The 21,150-nt window shown below is 38.4% G+C and overlaps 1 protein-coding gene across 1 annotated transcript in view; it reads left to right on the top strand.

The window, feature by feature from the left end:
* The first annotated feature begins 1 nt into the window (after position 1).
* Positions 2-21,150, top strand: part of TBCD (tubulin folding cofactor D) — a 108,106-nt gene continuing 86,957 nt past the window's right edge. Inside the window, exons 1-10 of the mRNA XM_031599167.2 lie at positions 2-359; positions 2,700-2,750; positions 2,959-3,056; positions 3,967-4,068; positions 5,239-5,385; positions 6,122-6,177; positions 9,378-9,510; positions 17,421-17,466; positions 19,509-19,641; positions 20,732-20,874. Of these exons, the coding sequence (XP_031455027.1) occupies positions 173-359; positions 2,700-2,750; positions 2,959-3,056; positions 3,967-4,068; positions 5,239-5,385; positions 6,122-6,177; positions 9,378-9,510; positions 17,421-17,466; positions 19,509-19,641; positions 20,732-20,874 (1,096 nt within the window). The 5' untranslated portion in view covers positions 2-172. The remainder of the gene's footprint in view (positions 360-2,699; positions 2,751-2,958; positions 3,057-3,966; positions 4,069-5,238; positions 5,386-6,121; positions 6,178-9,377; positions 9,511-17,420; positions 17,467-19,508; positions 19,642-20,731; positions 20,875-21,150) is intronic.

The following is a 21,150-nucleotide window of genomic DNA, read 5'->3' as shown; positions in this document are numbered from 1 at the left end:
AGCAGCGCCGCGCCGGTTGCCTGGGTAAAGCGGGGTGCGGCTCGGGGTCCCGGGGCTGCGCCATTCTCGGAGCCGCGTGTGAGGGACGGGCGCGGCCTGAGCGCGGTAACGCGGCTGCGGCGGCGCTGTAACACGCAGCGCTGTGACGCGGAGCGCCGTGGCGGCCTCGGCGATGGCTGTGGGAGAGACGGATGGAGCCGGCGCGGAGGAAAGCGGGAGCCGGGAGGCGGATGTCATCTTCAGGGGAAACATCCTGGAGAGCTTCACCGAGAGCCAGGAGGTGCGGGCGCTCCTGGGGAACCTGAGAACCGTGTACGGGGACCCGGTGGCCCAGGAAGTGATCGTGGAGAAATTCATCGGTGAGGCATCGGTGGTCTTTTTTTTTTTCTTTTTAAGTTAATAATTGTGGGTTAATTATAACCTCGCAACTTCTTTTCAACAGGTAGTTGGGATTTACAGTTTTATTTTTTTTCCCGGATACCTGTTTTGCTTCCACCTTGGGCTTGGATTTAAGGGCTCTGAGTTTGAGCCGTGTGGAACCTCCTGCTCCATCCACAGAAAGCAGCCGAGCCAACGTCTGTGTGCTTCTGCCACATAAAGTCATTTCTGCACCTAACTGCAATCCGTCTTGAGCTTGCGAGCTGTAATTCAATGAGCTTAGTTTCATGTTTCGTATAAAAACATGAGTGGCAGCACACACGTGGTGTTATTCCTGAGGAGGAGCCTCAGGTGTGAGCAGCAGAGCTGTGCTGTGCCATGGAAGCAGTTGAGCAGTTCTGCTCCCAGACCTCCTCCAGCACAGCTGTGATGTAATGATGCTCACCTGGCCCTGTCTGAGGCAAATGGCTTACAGAGCACCCAGCTTTGTATCTGATGCTTTGTCCTGACCAGGTAACTTGCAAAACTTAGTTTCGTGTCTCTAAAATCAAATGAAGTGGATTAGCGCTTTGTATCGCTTTTGGAGAGATGATGAAATTGCTGAAACCTACCCTGCTTCGTTGTCTGTGCTTTTGACAAAACTAGGTAGGCCAACAATAAACCAGGAAAGCCCAAATTTGGGAATCTGACCCAGCAGAAGTTACTCCATTGAATCAGCTGACAGTGGTCCATCAGAAGGAAGTAGTAAGAATCACAGAATCGTGGGGGTTGGAAGGGACCTCCAGAGATCATCGAGTCCAACCCCTAACACTCGTGTTCTGAATATTCAGTCTCACAGGTGAAATGGCAGAGTTTGCTGGGGTAGGAAAGCACATAATTAAAGTCATCAGCTGCTGAAAAACTGTCATCTTATCCAGCTGATCGGGCTGCTGTGCCCCACTTGCACATCATACTCTGTTCATTCAGGCTGTGTTTGTGCACTTTCTGCGTGCATCTCTGCTCCATCACACATGCTTAGGAGAAAAATCTCATTGCTACCCACTGCAAAACTGACTTCTGCACATCTTGGGAATGTGTCAGTTGAAGGTGTACCATAGATGTCAGAAGAATGTATCATTGCTTAGAACGTACCACTGAGACTGACAGGCACTGTACATCTTCAAAATGTAGTTCCAATATTTAGTGTTATAAATTATAATGTGACATTTCATATGTGATTGTCTCAACCATGGTGACAGGGTAAACGAGTGCCTTGCAAATTTTGTAGGTTAGGGATTATCTTAATCTATATGCAGACAATGCATTAATAATCATTTATAGAGGATTTTGACACAGGTTTCCAAAACATTCACAAAAACACGTGATGCTTTTTTTGTGAACTGCTAAAGCAGAAGTCTGGATTAGGTAATTGGATTTGCAACAACAGTTATGGAGGAAAATGTTAGAAGCTTTTTTTTTTTTTCATAATAGCACTAGAATATATATTTTTTTGTTTTTGCAGTTCATTCTCTTCAACGTTTTTATTTAGGATTTCATTTCATATTACCACACTGATCTGGGAAAACAATTTGATGAAGTGATGAATTATAGTTAAACTCCACTTATACCTCAGGCTATTGCTCTGAGCATTGATAGAATTTCTTGTATTCTGTGGTTCTGTTATTTGTACGCAGCTAAAGATTTGTTAATTACAATGGAAAAATAATGATAATGGGGAATGCAGGCTTCCATCTTGATAGTAGACAGTGCTATGGAATCCCATTGGAATTGTACAGGTTAGTGCAAGGATACTGTTGGACTTGCTGATGTCTCGAACGTGGTTGTGCAGTGTCATCCAGTGGTCAACTGCAGCACTGTTGAAGCTGTGTTATGTCAAACCTGAGTTTGATGTGAGATGGAGAAAGGAATAGAGAGCAAAATTGTTTGATAGAAACAAATGCAGGAAAATGAAAGATTTCTTATGAAAAAGCAGTTTTCTGATCAAATATCTAAAATGACGCAGGCAGTATTGATCATTTAATGATCTCTTTCTGAAGTATAACTGTTAGTTCACAGTAATTTGAGACACTCCTGGAAGAGAGTTTTTGATTCAGTATGAGTAAGTGATGTTACTGCAGAGCACTTGTATTTTTACACTAATTTCTCTGTTGTTTTTTTTTTTTGCTTCTTGACCTCATTTAAAAGTGTGGCAGCAGCTAGCTTGAGGATATTGAAATCTTAAACTAAAGCTGTCAAGAATCAGGAGTATGGCCCTCATGATTAATTACCTTAAGGGCCTTTAATTTCAATTATTAATCACAGATACCTCTTTTTCTTTTCAGTTATAATGGACAAGTACCAGGAGCAGCCTCACTTGTTGGATCGCCACTTAGGTAGGAATTCCATCTTTTACACAATAATTTTTGTGCGTATACTTGAAAATCTCTTAAGCTAGAAAGTTCAAATGTGCGTGGCAATATTTCTGTGGTTGATATTAGATATATTGTATGACTACTAGCTCGCTCCCAACTATTAGAAGCATGAGAAACTGTCATCAAACTGTGTGTGTTCTCACTTGGTTTTTTCCTCTCCTTTCATTAGAGTGGATGATGAATATGTTGCTGGATATAATACGAGACAGTGGATCTCCTCCTGTGCTTTTTCACTTGGCTTTTAAATTTCTTTACATCATTACAAAGGTACAAGAACCCCACAACCAAAATTAAACATTCTGTAACTGAAAGTATGTAAATTTCCAGTATCTTTCTTTGCTGTTTGAATAACTTGAAAACGTGTTAGTGTAAAAATGGGAAAAAAAGTAATTATTGTCTGAGTAATGCAGTAAAACCTTTTAAATTGTAGTGTGGAAGATTAGTTGTTTTTTTTTGGGGGGGGGGGGTAAAGCAGCATTTCCTTGATATTTCATCCTATTCATCGATACAGACTAGTAAAAAGCAAGGTCAGAATGCATTAAAAATGTGGATTGGAAGTATCATGAATCACAGTGTTAAGAAGAAGAGTAAAGCATGGTGAAGAATTAGACCGTGGCATTTCCATCTGAAATTCTAAAACATGCTTTTTTACTGTAAGGACTGAATGCTGGAATTGATTACTCTAAGACTGTGGAGTCTCCATCAGTGGAGCTACTCCAAACCCTACTGAATAGATGTTTGCAGCACGTTGTCCAGGACCACATGAGGAAAAGTTTCTTTCCTTTGAAGGTTGCACAGCACTGGAACAGGCTGCTCAGAGAGTCTGCGGGCTCTCGTCCTCTGGAGATGTTCAAAACCCTGTGTAACCTACTCTAGGGAGCCTGTTTTTACATGGGGATTGGACTAGGGGATCTGCAGAGCTCCCTTCCAACCCCTGTGATTCTGTCACCTTGCTTGAGCGAAGGAGCTAAACTAGACAGTCTTTGGAGATCCCTTGTTTTAAAGAAATATCCTTTCATAATTCAGTTACTGAGTTTGTAAAAAAATGCCAAAATCTCAAGGTTAATTCTGTTCTTATTACACAAGGGTTGTATAGTAACTTATCAGCGGGTCTTTTCTTTTTCTTCAGCGCTTCATGATGACAGATGGCTTAATGAATTTTGAAACTGTGTTTCAGGTGAGAGGATACAAACTTTTCCTCCGACTGTTTCCTCATGAAGTCACTGATCTACAGCCTGTTTTGGATATGATTGCAGACCAGAATCCAAAAGACTGTGAGGTAAGAATCTGCCATACTTCCATCTCCCAACAGAAAAAAACTGAAGAACAATGGAACAGTGTAGAAAATTGTTCTCAAAAAAACCCAACAGCATGTAAAGCTGTGGTATGCCCTGTACAGCATTAGCTTAACAGTTAGACTGAATGCAGAAATCAGGATTTCATCATGTATCCTACTTACTTAAAATTTAGTGCAGCTGGGAATGTTTTAAGTATTGGTTGAAACATTTTATAAGCAAATAATTTCTGAAACATGGGTTGAAGTACTGTAGTTCATATTGCTGTGTTTTTTGAGTGAGGAAGAAAATATGGCTGCAAAAGGCTTATAAAAGTTGATTAGATTTGAGTGTTCATCATCTATTAAAGATAACAGAAGTTGTGAATATGAAGACTGTAATTGTACTGTTTCTCTACATTCAAATAGATTTTTAGTAAATTGCTTCTATCAACATTACTGTTGATGTTGATATAGTTGTACGGCTTTTATTTCTTAAATAGTAATTGCCATGAAACTAATCTTTTTCATACAACTTTTCATAGTTGTGATATATATATATATATATATATATATATATATATATATATATATATATAGTTAATCTTTATTATGAACCCTTACTGTAGAAGCTCTGTAGAAGTTGTTTCTTGTCTATCTCTGCAAACACACCTCAAGTTGTTTCAAGAAGCCTGTGGAAAGAACATGTAGAAAATTAGGAAGAACAACATGTTTTCTCTAAATTAGGAAGAAAAAAGTATTTCTCTCTAGGTTCTGTTGTGTTTGTGTTAGAACATACGTTTTCTCCCTCCAGATGATGAGTCACTTTCCCTGTAAATTTATGGTGGATTTTTGTTTGTTTGCGTTTTGTTTTTTTCCTGTTTGATAGAACAAAAAGCACAAATGGGAGAAATCAGGAAAATAGGAAAATGCATTTTCCCTTTGGAAAGAAGTGACATGTCTAGACTTCAGAGGGAGGGTCCATTAACATTCCTAGTTTTCCAACTTGGGATCTCTTGTAATTCTGTCTCAGTTGGTGTTTCAGAACATTCAGATTCTATGTTTTTGTTTTCGTAGTCTGAAAGTTCCTTGGAAGTTAGCAGCTCTTATGCTCCAAGCACCTTGTTGGAATATCTTCCAGAAAACCAAGTGCATATTTTGACTGTTCTTTTCCAGACCTGGGAAACTCGTTACATGCTTTTATTATGGCTCTCCATGATATGCTTGATTCCTTTTGATCTGGCTCGGTTTGATGGAAATATTCTTTCTGAAGAAGGTCCTGCTCGTATGCCAACAATGGATCGCATACTTGAAATAGCTAAAGTAAGTATAGTACATCATGTGTAACCTGCTCAAATGTGTGGCATTTCTTTGGCTTTTTTTTTTTTTTAGTATATAACAAATGCTGGCCTACTCTCTAAAATTACAGTTCTAGAATCTTTTATATACACTTCTTTAGTGTCTAGTGAGCGTGAGAATTTTTTTCTCTGAAGAAATATTTTATGGGTATCTGATAGGTGTGTGTGCCTTTGATTATGTTAACAGCTTTTAGAGTTTAAAAGTATCAGCTAAGTTTTCTGAAAGCCAAGTTTGATTATTTATATAGGAATTTAGTGTTTGGTCAGGATGAGTAGCACATGAAGAAGCTATGACTGCCTGAAGAATTTTCAGCAAAAGTCATAAAATTGTTCTTGACATAAGCTTGAAGTAGTTTGTGTGTCATCTCTTGAAGATAAAAACGAACGACCTCTTTTCCACAAACACCTGAGCAGTTGGTGGTTTTTAACACTTGGAGCACTTAAATGGCTCATCCCTTGTGGAATTGCAGTAGCACAAATGTGGCTGCAATGCAGGGTTTCAATAAAGGTAAACTTGCTTTGAAAGAAACTGGATGTGATACTGTTTGTTAAATGGAAAATTTATTTTTTGCTTTTTATTGTCTTAAGCTCAGTACAATGTTTGTAGATAAATATTGCATAGTAATGTATGAAGTTGAGTAGTTGTGTTATTAAATGTACATGTTTGAATTCTTTTACTATGAGTTTTCTTTTGTCTTTAGTGTTACTTGGTTGTCAGTGATAAGGCTCGAGATGCGGCTGCTGTGCTGGTTTCAAAGTAAGTCCCTCCTGTGCTTGACAGAAAGGGAAAAAACTCCCTTCTCTTGTATCATCTTGAGTCTGATGGGCCAGTAATGATAGCACTGGGAGGACAGAAAGTTGTCAGATGTATGTGAGATGTTGAACCTGCTTGAATCGTATCCAATAGTTCATTGCTGGGGATGTGTTTTGTGTTAGAAAAACAGCTATCCATCACAAGTGTTACTGAAAGTTCCTTATGGCTAACAGAATTCTCTTCAGATTGCTACAGAATTTGAAAATGATGAAATTACTGTGTTGCTGCTAAGTTTTGTAGCATTGTGCATAGTAAATTGGCAGATGCTGTGTTAAGGACTGGTTGTTTACTAGAGGTACATAAAAAGAAATGTTAATGCTAGATTCTTTTCTTAATATCCTTGCTGTCTCTTCACTTTCTTGTCCAGAAAACAGTACTTCTATTTTCATAGGCTTGTCGTCAATTAATTAATCAAATAAAACCAAGCATAATAGGAATTCCTAAATCCAGTTGTTTTGCAAGGACTGGTGTTCAGACTCAAACCATTTGTGAAAGAGGTGCAGTTTTTCTGACTTTTTTTTTTTTGCATCTCTGCAATCTGTGCATCTCTGTTAGGGTTGTTCATAAATTCAAAATAATGAAATTCTCTTCTTTCCTTCTCTGGTTCATTAGTGGTGATTGGTTTTATTTGATAGAAGTATGAAAATAAATTGCATAGAATGTAAACCATACCAGTACATACGTATCCCTTTTTACTATGCATGTCACAGTACATATCTTATCCTAATACATTGTAATGAACGAGAGCTTGAGTCAGCTTAGTTTTCCACAGTTTTTCTATTTTCTTACTTAACTAAGCAAGGACAGCTGTCTTCATGCTAGCATCTACTCTAATGCACACTAGGGGGCTCTGCCAACATAGGTTTGTCAGCACAGCTACAGGAGCAGAGGCTCTGGGGCTGAACAAAGTGCAATAATTATCCTGGATGAGGATAGTTACTCTGAAAAACAAAATCAGCTTTAGCATTTTTCCCTGGTCTGAAGGATGCACAGCATTTATAAGGCTTAACTGTATCAAAATAGTTGTTAAATATAACTTTTAGTAGAGCAGATTCTTATTGTCTTTTTGGGAAATAGCTGTCCTTATGCTTACTTTATTCTGAACTTACTCTGAGTTTCAATCACAGGACTTAAAATTCTTTTATAATCACCAAATGTTGCTTCTTATGCTCCAGTTGTAAATCTGCTGACAAAACAGTCACTTTCTTTTGTATTGTGCAGAAAATTCCTAACAGATGTGGCCTTGGAATATAACATTCTGGGGACAGTTTTGTACTTCTTTTTACTTACTCTGAAATATTTCAGAGCAGTATTTAAGTGAATGCATGACTCATCAGGATACTCTTTAATAAATAATCTTGTTTATTACTATGCAGGCATTTCATTAGCAGCTGACTTGTGTTTTTGCATAACAAATAAGGTGATAGAATCCATTAAACAACATTGAAAATATATTTAGTGCCAACCGGATCGAGATGCGTAAGACCATAATGGAAGCAAAATTACTATTTAATGTAGTTATAATTAGTTTATTATGAAAACACCAATTTTAGAATACCCTGGTGACTAAAATATTTATCCAGGAATTAGAAGACCTGTGTCCAGGGCCTTTTGATGCACTGAAATTCACTACTTTCACAACCAAAAACAATTGTCTAATGAGCAAGGCTCAGATACTGAGATAACTGCTTCATCATCTTGAAGTGAAGCTGTTAGGTAGGCAGGAATGCAAGAGTCCTGGGATGCACAGGGAGATAAGATGATGGAGTATAGCTCTGTAACCTGCCAAGTAGGAAACTCTTTGTAGAGAAGAGGGAAGGAGGAGAGTAGGGAAAGTCTGAGTTCTGGTTCCTGCTCTAGGATTTATACGTTTCAAGTAAAATTCATAAACATTGAAATCCAAAACTTCCCATTTTTCAGTCATTCCCTTTTCATAGGGCAGAGGAGCTGGAGTTTGTTCCGTGAGTTCTCTCTCCTGTCTGCTCAGTGACCTGGCTGCAGTCGGAGGAGATGAGGCATATCCTGTCCTGCTTCTAGTCTGGAGGTTAGGGCACTCCTCTGAGCAATTAAGATTTAAACTCCTTTGGGCTGAGAAAGGGTCTGGGAACCAGTTCATCTACTTTGCAGGCTTGTTCTGTTACCTCTGCCATTGTGGAAGAGATGGCTTCATCCTTGGTGCTCTATTATAAAACAAAAAATAAACCCCCTCACCTAATGCCTGCAAATCCTCATTGTTCTGCTGAACACAATAGATGCTGACTTTGAAGACAGCTCAAATGATCCTCAGGGTTTGTGTTCCTTGTATTCCTGATTTGCTGGCTCTTGATGCAGTTCCCCATTTAATCTGTGGTTGTGTAAGTCAGCCAGATGCAGGCTCTGTACACGTTCTACTTTAAACACTGGGAATTCTACTGTGTGGGCTTTCCTTGGATTGTATTTTAGGGGAAAGTTTATTAATTTAGGCTGAAACTCTGCTGGACTAGAAACCTTACTTCTAGGTGCACAGTGACTAAATGTGGAGGCTGAAGTAGATGCCCTAACCATGGCTTGGCTGGCTCTGATTATGATTGAGTTTATAGGTTTAGAGAAGGAGCTTAGCTTTCTTCTTTACTTCTCTGGTCCTCCATAAGAATGCATTTCCTAACCCATTCAGTATGTTAAATATTAGATGTTTGACCTTATTAAATGTCTGAACAAATAAATACAGCACTGAGGATTATTCCTTATGTGTCTGGAGTGTGAATTTGTTGACAATGAGTCTGGACCTATTGTTGTTTTATGCCAATATTCTGTCTGTTCTTGATAAGAATAGAGGAGAATCCTTACATTCATTTTAGCTTTTCACTAATTTTTATCTTGGAACTAGAAAGTTTGTTGCTTTGCAAGTAAGATGGGAAATCTTTAAGATTCTAGTTTACAAGTTGGTATCAGTGGAAATTCTGGATCGAAGCCTTCCTCAGGAGGAAAATGACCAAATGTGGTGGTTTGGAATTTTATTCCCATCAGGAATTTAGGAAAATGTCCATTGGAGAATTGTCTTTAGAAACTGCAATTAGTTTGGACAGCAGGAAAAATAATTGTCATTGGCACATGTAAAGGCAGTAACTGAAGTGGTTTATGTTTTGGTTTTTTTTCCATGACAGATTTATCGTTCGCCCTGATGTCAGGCAGAAAAGAATGGCAGACTTCTTGGACTGGACACTGTCAATGTTATCTAAATCCTCCTTTCAGAGTATGGAGGGGACTGTTGTTATGAATGGCATGCTGCAGGCCCTGGTAAATACTCTCTTTCTCTTAAAAGATGAATGATTGTATCTACATATTACTTTTCCTTGTGGTTCTGTTCTGGTAGAACTTTAATAGGAAATGCACAGAGAAGTTTTTGGTTATTAAAAAAGTAATATGAAGACAGGTTTTGCTCAGTAGCAGTTGTGAAGATGCAACTTCTCATATACTGTAACTTCATATGTGTCTTTTCTCTACGTAGTCTTTTCATCAACAAATGAAAGTGAATTTGCTGAAACAGATACTGATAAATATCTGAAAAATTCCTTTAATTTGTATTGGAATGTTTATTATTAATCCTCTTGTAACTCAGATTTTTTTTTTTCTACCAAACCTGTGGGAAAAAAGAACTATCTGAACTATACAAAATGAAAAAGTTGGGCTTTTGGTACAGCAGGAGGTTTTTTGGAATTGTTAGCCAAAATGCAAATGACTTCTGGAAGTTTTAGCCACTCTTCTCAAATACTTGTTCTCAATAGTTTTACTAAACTTACTAAACTGAATAGACAGTATCCTTGGCTGAGCTGGAAAAAATACACTATTCCTTGTGTTTGTTAATCTGAAGTTCTTCATTTAATGCTGCATGTTGTGAAGTAATTATATAGCTCATGGGGGATTGGATTTGGATGACTGTGAAGGTCCTTTCCACAACCCAAGCCGTGCTGTGGTTCAGAGAGCTGAATTCTTAATTCAGGTTGTAAAAGTAGTTCATTATAGAATCACCAGCTCAGCGTGGGGAAAAAGCTTCTAGTTCCTGAAGCATTACTGTATAGAACTCCTGAACATTCTAGGAATATCTTGTTCTAACAGCTGTCCAGTACTTTTATACTTTTTTTGTGTGTGTGTCTTTTGAATTACTTGGATAACAGTCCTGATATTTCAGTTGTGATGTCCAAGTATATTTGGATGGAGTGGGGGATTTTTGTGGAGTTTTCTCTTCTTGTTTTTGTTGTTAATAAGCTGAGATAGCACAAGCGAAGTCAGTGAATGGCATACACTTGTATAGTCTTAGCACAGATGTGAGGATTTGCTGGCATTTGTATGAGTTTCTGTAATTTGCATAAATTTGCAGCTCTTTTTTGAATAATTGCTATGAGGACTTGGATGCAGTACGTTCCTAAACATCAAAGCAAAGCTGTGGGACAAGTGTGTGTGTGGTGTTGGTTTTTTAGTACTTTTTTCTTGTTTAGCAGCTCTTCCAAATCAGAAGATAGGAGAAACAGTCTATATTTAGAATAACTTAGGACTTGCTGCTTAAGCAAGAGGAAGCATTACTTGTATGTGTTGCAGTCTCTTTCAAAAGGCAGAATGATGTTTCATCATTTTATTGTCAGATCTGGAAAGGGAGACTGACTGTTTGCCATCCTAGGTGCATGATGAGACCTGTAGGATGTATAATACATTAGTGTTTTGTCATAATTCCCTTGGCTTTGGCTCTATCCACCTGTTCATTAGTGCATACTAAGCGAAACAGGTGAATACTTAACAAGTAGAATCGAAACTAGAACGTGATACAATATACCTGGAAACTGAAGCCTTCTTTCTTGCATTTGTATGATTTTTTTTCCTCCTCTACGTTGTAGGTTGGGAGAACATATTTATCAATCTAGTTTCGTGGTGTCTGATAGCTCATAACTCTTGTTCCAGTTGGTAGGTATGAGCAGACTGAATTGTTAAAGCCTTTTCTTGCATCCAGTTTTGAATTTTTAATTTCAATTACTGCAATGTAAGCCCAAGTTACATCATTAGAGAATAAAGGTTCTCAGAAAGATACATATGTAGGTATGTGTACAGGGATGTGTTTAACTGGAATAGGAAGCATAAGAGTTTAATATAATGACTTAGTAACACATTTATAACAATAACATGTTGTTGAACCAAAAACATTAGCCAAAAGTAAAAGCAGTATTTAAAGTAAGTAAACCTGTTCCCTTAAACATCCATGGTGTTAGCAGTCTGTCCAGAAACAAAACAGTAATTGCAAATTGTATAAAGCAAAAATGCATCCACGGAGGGGCAACTAAAACTTGGGTCGCCAAGCTTCAGAATTCTTTGCCCTTGGAATCCTTCAGCAACTTGTTGTTTAGGAATCAAACTGTAGTTGCTGGGGCATTTCATCCTGAAGAAACAGGAGAAGGGAGAATATGTTTCGATTTCCAGTCCTTGCAGCAAGGCAGGTTTTGGGGATGTAATGATGTTGAAGCAGGGTGGGTGGAAAAGGGGTTGCTGTCTCTTTCTCTCTTCCCCCTCCACCTCCAACACCCTGAATCAGTTCAGAGCTTCCCCTAGCAGTGTGGATTTCAGCAGAACAGCTCTGTTTATGGTCTGTATGGTCAGGAAATAACTTGTAGTGAGAGTGGCATGGCAAAACTGTTCTAAAATCACACGAAACTCTTGCATTTCAATGAACTGAAACTGCAAGTTCGGTACACGGTGAGCAGTTCTGTGTTGCTGCACTTTGATCTGCCTCTCCGTGGCCTGAAGTCTCGGTGATTAGCTATGCTACTGTTTAATCTAACTCAGCATTATGTGTAGAACAAGTACTACTGTTTCATGATTCTTGTTGGAACACGCAGCCTGCATTACACATTTTAATTCCACTGATGCTTTTTTCTTTTTTTTCTTTACACCTGTCGTCAGTAATATATCATTTCACAACAGGTGTGCACTAGCAGGAATCTTTGCTCACGGTGTTTCAGATTTGGTTTTTAAAACTGACTTCTTTTGTTGAAACTAAAATTGCATTGTTGAATTGAGTTCATTTTTTGTACTTGGATTCGTTGTATGCACAGGTAATTTGAAGGATTGTAGATTAATGGGAAGGGTTAGATTAATAAGAAATTGCCTTTTTTTTATATATATATATAATACTTGTTTACTTGAAAGAAATGTCTAACCTGTTTTAAGAATCTGCATTTTAAATTCTCTTGGTCTGGAGGTTTGCTTTTAAACCTGCCATTATATCAAGCAGCTTTTTAGTTGTTGCTGCAGGGTGTAGCACTCCCAATTCTTGCGTGACAGAGATGTCATCATGTTGAGGTAGCCTTGGGCATTGAAACTTATTAAACCTTATTTGTTTTATAGGTGATTCAGTATACAAGTGTGAGTAATAATTAAAAATAAAACGCCCTACGCAGTGATCTGATGAAACTGGAGAGTCTTAAGAACAGGGCATTTCCCTGAGCTGTCTCTAATGCGAAGGTTATTTAGCAATAGCTGTGTGCTTATGTAAATTTTGCTCTGGGGAAGAAAGAACTCTCCAACTCTATTCTTTCAGACCCACAGGCACAAAAATAGACTATTTCTAAATAGAATGTTTCCCAAGTCTCTGTATTTTTGGCATTCTCAAAGAATTACCAATGCATTGTCCATTGGCGTTATTTTTTTTAAGAGATGTTATCACCTAATGGTTTGGAGATAAAGGTGTACGAAAAGCAGTGCTTTCAAATCTGTGTTTTGTCAGTCTTGTTACGATGGAGGTCCCCCATGTGTTGCTGTAAATTTTTGATTGATAAATAACAAGGATCAGATGAAAACATAACTCACCAACTATTTAACCGTGCTCAGTGTTGAAGGCTGTCACATCAGCTACCATTATCAATACCCTGACAAATGCATGCAGTCTACTGTTTGCATTGAAGAAGTACAAAGAACAAGAGTTGCAATCTATTTTACCATTCGTTGCACATATAACACATTAAACACTCTCTACTTTCAAGCAAATTTATTATTTTGACAGCATGTCCTCCCTCACCTTGTTTACTTCCCCACATCTAGCCTGGAGGCAGGAAGGAGTGATAGCTTTCCCTCGACCTGGATGCTATGTGACTACTAGGGGGTGCTCCAGAGTAATGAAAGATACCGTTTTCTTCTCATCCCATAGAGGCTGAAATTATCCTCCCAGTCCCCAACTTGGTTACAACCAGAGGGTAGACTCAGACTGGTGTCTCCTGCTCAACAGGAAGATAGATTTGCTAGCAAACAGTCAGGCCACCCTTACTGGTGATTTGTATAGCTTGGGGAACATGTCCCAGAGATGATCCGTGTTGATATATCTCATGGAGCCCAAAGTGGGTTATGCAGACAATTGGAAGGCGTGGTGTTTCTTCGGTGATTACTAAGAAACTGGGTTTTGTTTTCCTTGCACCATGCTATTTCTAAAGCAAAACCAGACTTGACAGTCGTCATCGCTTGCACACCACTGATTTTCTCTAATTTGTAGGTGGCTTAATTATTTATAAGAGAGGGAGTCACATACTTCTCGGCAGTTCAACAGGTCGGGTGAGTTGCTGTGTGTCCTCATTAAAGTGGAGAGACCATGGCGTAACTTTGGCTGCCTGGATGCTCCAATGGGCAGCTCCTTGCCTTTCGTATCATTAGGTGCTGACACTAAAATGTCTCTACGGGTGGCAAACCAAGCTTATTAATTATTTTGTTTGTATCAGATTTTTCGGAATCGATGTGCCTTGGTTGTTTTTTCTCCTGCAAGGCAGGAAGTTTAAAATAAATACTGTAATGCTGATGTGCTCATTTTTCCCTTTTTGAGTTGTTGGTGTTTTTTTTTCTCCCCAGTTTCTGTTGGTTTGCAGTGATGCAAAGTGTGCTTTGATTTTTAGTGTAATGCTGAGACGAGCCAGAGCTGCAGGATTTTTCCTATACAGTGACTGCTTTACACAGTCAATGTATGTAGCATATGCCAGAAGGAATACGTATCTTTTATTATAGAGGCCAACATCAGAAAAAGTGCTTTTTTTATTTCCCTCCAAAAATATATCTAGTACGCTCAAAAGTTTGGGAGATTTCAGTTTCTGAATGTTTTTGCCTTTTTTGACTCACAAAGAAGTCATGAAAAGTTTTTTGGTTTTTTTTTTCCTTGACGATTCTACAATCAGGAAAAAAAAAAGCAACAACTGAATTTCTTGATTTGTTGAACATCTGAAAAGTAGTTCCCACCTGTTTGGTTATCACCTACTTTCTAAACTCTTCTCTGATTGAGAGCAATACCTAATGTATCACTTGGTAAAGCAGCAATAATCTGGGTAGAAGGCTGTATTCTCACTGCAGTGGACACCAGTCAGTGCAAACACAACTTCTTTCCTTTCATAGATTCCTTTTTCTTTTGTGGTTATTCAAAAATCAACGTATAATATGTTTTGTTGAACAAAAACATTGTAAGCATTACATTCCAGTTCTTTTAAGTTATGAATTTATAACACTGTAGCTAACAGCAGTATTTGATTAATTTGTACTTCCCCTAAAAACATGCATCAATGAAATAAAATCCCTTAATCCTCATGCAGCAATAAAGGAGACCACTGGAACCAGGTGCTGCCCTTGTCAGAGAAGGGAATGAACTGCTGTGGTTTGTACAGCTGAACACTTTTCAACACTGGAAATCTGATTGCTGCTTTTATGTGCTTTATGAGGAGAAGGGAGATGGAAGGAGAAGGGAGATGAAGCAAGTACATTCTTAATGGGAGTCCACCTTGTGTGTAACTGATTCTCAAGTAATAAAATGCTCTTCCTTGAGATTTTCTTGCATAGATTTGTCAGAGTTGCCTAAACCCTTGCTGTGTCACCAAAGTACAGCAGGAGGTGTGGACTTGAGGTCTGAGGCCTGACTTGTTACCTGGGAGAATACATAACCCACGTATCTTTTAGTGTATTCTCAGTTGCTTTTACAGTTGTTGCTGTGATGATTTTGACATTTAAAACAGTGTGGAGTTTTCTTCTTTGCTGCTTTTGTGTTGGTGAACTTCTTCCTACTTCTTGCTTAGAGGCCATACCTCCTAGTTATGTTATTCCTGAGGAGTCAGAACTGAATTCAAAGTTGGCCTGGAGGACGTGAAAACTCCTGGAGAGACTCGTAGGCAGGTGCTGGGATGTAGGAGCTGTGTCAGAATGAAAGCACAGAGATGTTCTGAGGGTTCCATTGAGACTTTTCAGGAGCTTGCCAAGCAGTTTGCTAAGACGTATAGAGATAAATCTCAAAAGAACTTGTCCAGGAGCTCCCAAGGCTGTATGAAGAAGCTGTTCTTTTTGTTAGGAATTAATACTGTTCTGTTTGAATGCACTTGAGTATAGTCTTAATCATTTTGAGGTATTCCTTTCAAAACAGTATCTGCTCTTAATTGGGCATTTGTACAGAACGGAGAAGTAATTGTGGGATAAGGTGCTGCAGAAATGCTGCAGTGTCTCCTGACATCCACAACAAACTTGCTGGCCTTGTAAAACTGTCTGTTTTGAGCACAGGAGCAAAGTTAAGATGAAATGAGCTTGTGACTATTTCAGCAAAGAGGCAGAAAAGAAATTGAAGCTGCTCTAAACTTGTTGGTAACATGGGAGATGTTGAGATTTTTGCTCGTCTTCTCTTTGCTCTTCCTTAGGCTTTCTAGTGCAAGCAGTTTTGTCATATATTAGTGGGATTTTATTTTATATCGATGTGATATCTTGATAAAAGTTATTCTGTATTTATACTGTCTGTGTCAGTGGTGGTTTCAGTTAGCTGCTGTTCTGAGGCTGAAGTATTCTGTTGCATTTCTGCTCTGTAAATGTAGTTCTTAAAGGATGCCATACTTCTGTGGTTACTTCAGCAAAGCATTACAAATCTGGAATAATAAGTATTGTCAAATTCCACTATATATAGCTTGTAGTAGAGCTGATCAAAAATGCTAATTTAGGATTCTGAAACGTAATTTAGTTACACAACAAAATATAATGGGTACATAGCCTGAAGGTGTTTTTATTGCTTTTGTTGCTCTTAACCACACCTGCAGTGCAGGAGGCATGTGTATTTGGTATGTGTGAGAAAGTACATGTTTTTAAGGTAAGTCTGTTCTTGTTTAACTGCCAGGCATGTTTAGTGAGGAAGATTTTTCTTATGACGAATGACAAAGTTGAAGGAAAGCTATAAGGGACTGAACGTGGTGGTTTTGATACATACTGAGTGGACCGAGGCCATTTCAATAGTGTAACACATTTCTGCCTGGTAAGAACAGTCTGTTCTTCTCACTGGAGTGCTGAGACCTAATGGGATTTTTAACTGTGTGCAAATGATTTGGAAGACTAAATGCTTGAACTCTCCTTAAAATCCCTTGGTGCAGGAATTAAAAGATGCCTGATGGAGTTATATTTGCAGTCAGAGAGTTCTGTAGCTAAGTTTGTTTAGTTTAACATGGAGTTCTTGAAAGCTGTTGGAGAAACAGGATAAAATACTCAGCAGTTTAGCCTGTATTGTGCCCCGTCTTGTCTGAGTTTGGTTGTCACTAATGATTGAGCTTGCTCACCAGTGTCCGTCTGTCCTGCTTCTCACAGTGACTGAAGCGTTGATGTGCCTCCTTGTGCTCTGCCTAAATTACAAGCAAGGCTTGTTTAATTTGGAGAATTGTTTGATGTCGCCAAGTCTCAAACAGGACACGGAGTTCCCCTCGTTCATCTGCCTTTATTCATGTTCTGCAGTGCTCTTCGTTCACGTTCCTCACTTTTTAGAGGTTCAAAGCAACATGAGCTGTTAGATAATAGGTGCTGTGGTTGCACCTGCATTGGACTTGTGTGACCAAGCACTGAGCTGGATGGTTGTGGGAGCTGAGCTGCCTGAAAGAGTGGCTTCTCCCCTCCCCTCTGTTTTCTTGTGTGTGTTTTTTGTCCAGCTCAGCTCCCTGAGTTAAGTGCCTGCATGAATATATAAATGGGAAGGGCAGGTCGGGCTATAGTAGCCTTGACATGCATTGACTTAAAAAGAAGTAGAACTGCACCCAGAGACTTTCTTTTATGCCATTTTAATTAGTAAACACTACAGATTATTGCAGGAAGTTGACAGACTATTATAGAACTTTATGCCTGATATATTGAGCTGTAAACTCTCTGTATTGTTATATTTATTTTCCCTGTTTTAATTATAGGCACAGTTGTTTAAACATGGCAAAAGAGAAGATTGTTTACCGTATGGTAAGTTTGTAATATCCCAATTTTGTTTTAAAGCCATTCCAGTAAAAAAGGAAAGAGAAGAATATGCTGTCAAAGAACGGTGCTGTAAAGAATAAAATCAACAGGGAAGTTTTAAAGCATGCAAAATGAAAAGAAGAGGAGAGAAAGTGAGGGAGGAGAAGATGCAAATGAAGTATGTTATGTTGGAAAATCTCATCAGAGAGTTAAAGATTTGGCAGGAAGTCAGGTTGGATGCTGGGCCTCAGCAGCTGAGCACGGAACATGGAAACTGTATGATGTGGAACATGCACCAAGCTTAAGGATAAAACATATGATACCAGGTTTAAAGAACCTGCTGTATACAGAATCCAGTTGGAATCATCTAGTGGTACTGTTGAGAAGAAAAAAAGGTTTCAGTGGAAACAGATGACAATGGATGCAATTAGAGGTAGGCAGCTACCTGTATGGAGAAGACAGAAGTGTCTGAATATTGTATTTACATGGTGGAATTACATTCTTCTCATGGTGCATCCTGGAATATATTCAGAACTGACTGCACAATACTGCTTTGCTTTTTATTGGTGGTGATAAAGAGAGGTATAGAAAGATGGTGGCTAATTACAGAACACTGCAAAATAGAGAAGGACAACAGAACTGACTATCAAAATATGTGGTCTGTGCTATTCACAAGAATTGAGTAGTGATGTAAACTCACATTAGAGTGCTTTGACTTGATGGAATTGTTTTGACTCCAGAAAAGAAACTCAGAACAGAAAAGATGTAGAGCTGGAAGCAGTTTAGATTCTCCCAGTAACGAAGTGTAACATGCAGATGCTTCCTTACAAAATGCCTGAGATATGGGTAAAGCTGGAGATAAGATAGTGAAGACAAACAAAATGGAATGACAGATGTGTTGCAGAGCTGGTCAGGTGCAAATGGAAAATATTGAGGAATGTTATTGCTTAGCAGTAGAAAGCAGCAGTGTTGGAAAAGGCTTTTATTTAGATGTTCTTAACTTTCTGTCTCTAAGCATTGATGTTTCTTCAGTCTCTTAAATGCAGGTTACTTAGGCCTAAGAACTCTAGGAAGTTATTGGAATAATAGTAATTTACCTTTTTGCTTGCATGTTTTATGTTACTAAAAGTGGAATAAGTGAGGATAAAACAAAAACCTGATCAAAAATTGAGTAGATTTTAAAGTCATGTGCCCTACAAGCTCTCAGAATTGGAAACAATTGCTGTACCCTTGATCTCCTAGTATTTTTGAAAACTTGATGTGGGCCTGAATTAGAAGATTGCAGAACACATAATCAGTTTGTTTACCCTGAGACTGAGTAGTTAGTTTGTATTAATTACTGATCAGTTATAAGTTCTTTCTTCAATACAGGCATCATTTCAGACTTCAACTGCAAAGAAGCTATTTTATTTGTAACAGGAATGTGTTCAAAATGTTGAGTTCTGGAGCTTTATGCTCATTCTCCATTAATCTGTGGTTTTCATTTTGGTGGACGAGTAGCTTTGATGTGCTATGGAAATGGAAAGTTTTGTTGCTGGTTGTTTCCACATCAGTATTATTTTTTGCATTTAAATGTTCATGGACATTCATTGTCATAACAATTTCTGTGCAGAGGAATTCAGTTGGTGCTACCTGAAAATCATAAATGGTGGAAGTGAGTGCTAAGTATGCAGAGACTGGGTGCAGAATAACTGACTGAGATTTTCTCAGTCTTGGTTCTGTTAGACTATAGAGGATTCTTAGACACAGATACTTGAATATGTTGGTTCTGGTGAGAATCAGAGGCATAAATATTCCTCATGAGCTGGACTCATTGTGATTTCCACAGCTGAAAGTAATCCTTATAGCAGTCCTTCCTGTTTGGTAGGTGAAGGATACTACATTTATTTGGCCAGTATCAAAACTGCTACAAGTACGTAAGAAGACATTTCAGTGTTTCAGTAATTCCTTCAGAAATCTAAATCTGAAGAACTTTGGAGGCTTTAAACTTATTTTTTTTTAAACTCAGTTGTTGGTAAGCATTTTTCTAGCCTGTTTTTGTCTTACAGCTGCCACTGTACTTGAGTGTCTTGATAACTGCAAGCTGTCAGAAAGCAATCAGATGGTTCTTCGCAAGCTGGGGATGAAACTTGTTCAGCGACTTGGATTGACATTTGTGAAACCAAAGGTAGCAAAATGGAGGTTAGTTTCAAGTTTTAATAGTTCTTTTAAAAAAGAAAAAGAATTCTAAAACAAGTTATCCATAATCACTCCAGAAACTAAAAAAATGCCTAAATCCATCTATTTTTTTTGCCAGTCTCTGTCCTTCCTGCTCTCTCCTACAAGAAAAAGAAAGAAATCATCATACTATATAAGACTGAATACATCCTTCATGTGAAGCTTTTTGGCCATATTTTGTTTCCTGTAATTTTTCCAGTTATGGTATAGCAGAGCAGTACTGTCCCATTTAATGTTGTACTTCACAAAAGCAGAAGCCTGTTCTTATGTAATGCACAACCTGGTAAAAATGGGAAGACAGCAACCTTTGGTACTGAAGTTGACGTAGTTCCATGTTGTAAGAGTGAACTTAACATTTCCATTACATTGTTCTATCCTGATTCGATAGAAAGTTCACAGGGGAAAAGTGGTTTGCAATCCCACTTCAGTTTTGCATATTAGTCAGGTTTTGGTGTCTGGTTTTCCTTTTTGCCAGAGGGCAACCCATTTTTCAGATTTCTCGCACTGATATTTTAAAATTGCAGGCTCCATTGGTGACTTTTCTTTATTGTATTTCTTTTACTAACTTTTGAGAACGTCCTTAGGCATAGAAAATTCTTTTTAGGTGGAGAGTGTGCCTTGCCCAATGGCAAAGGTTAGTTTAGCATGAAAATTATCTCTTTTGTAAGGATATATTTGCACCACAGGCTAGATATGTGAGTACAGGTTGTGCAGAAAACCCTGGGCTAGCTTTACCATTTAAAACCATTTTTAATGCGTTGATTTTTATTTTTAAAGGTTTTGGAGAGTTTTTTTAGGGCATGGGAATCTTGCCTCTCTTCGTGGTCAGCAGTGGGAAGTAGTTTAGCTCTTCTCCACCTGAAAAAGTGGCAGCTGGGTCAGGAGAAAGGAGAATGGGATATTTTTTCCTTTTCCTTTAACAAAAACATTAAATAACTGGAAAACCGTGTACTTGGAGGTATAACTTGACAAGCAGGTTTTGTGGCAGTATGTGCCTATTTCAGTTGAAACTTACATCAGAAAAATAAACGTATTGTCTCTGTTTCTTCTGCAGATACCAGCGTGGCTGTCGATCTCTGTCTGCCAATCTGCAGGCTCAGAGTTCAGTTATGCAGAGCCAAAAGACAACTGTTGCTGCTAATGAAGATGAGGATGATGAGGAATATGACATTCCAGGAGAGATTGAGAATGTTGTAGGTGTGTTGAAATGGGACAGAATTTGTTGTAAGGTCTGCACATTATATGTACATTAGGAAAGCAGCATGTTTAGTGCTAAGAAACTGTTCTGGATATCTGCACTAATTTCAACAATTCGAAAGACTAAAATTTCAACCTGAGCAGCTTGTTAAAATATACTGTATGTTTACCAAATAATTGAAATGTTGGCATTGCAAGAAGAATCTCCTGTTCTAGTGAGTTTCCTCTAGAGAGAGGAAGTTATTGAAAAACATTTCACTGGTAATACAGAAGTGA

The sequence above is a fragment of the Phasianus colchicus genome, chromosome 20, assembly GCF_987193195.1.
Source record: "Phasianus colchicus chromosome 20, bPhaCol1.hap1.1, whole genome shotgun sequence".
Taxonomy (NCBI): Eukaryota; Metazoa; Chordata; class Aves; order Galliformes; family Phasianidae; genus Phasianus; species Phasianus colchicus.
The sequence above is the reverse complement of the archived record's forward strand: the minus strand, read 5'-3'. Positions and strand labels throughout refer to the sequence as shown.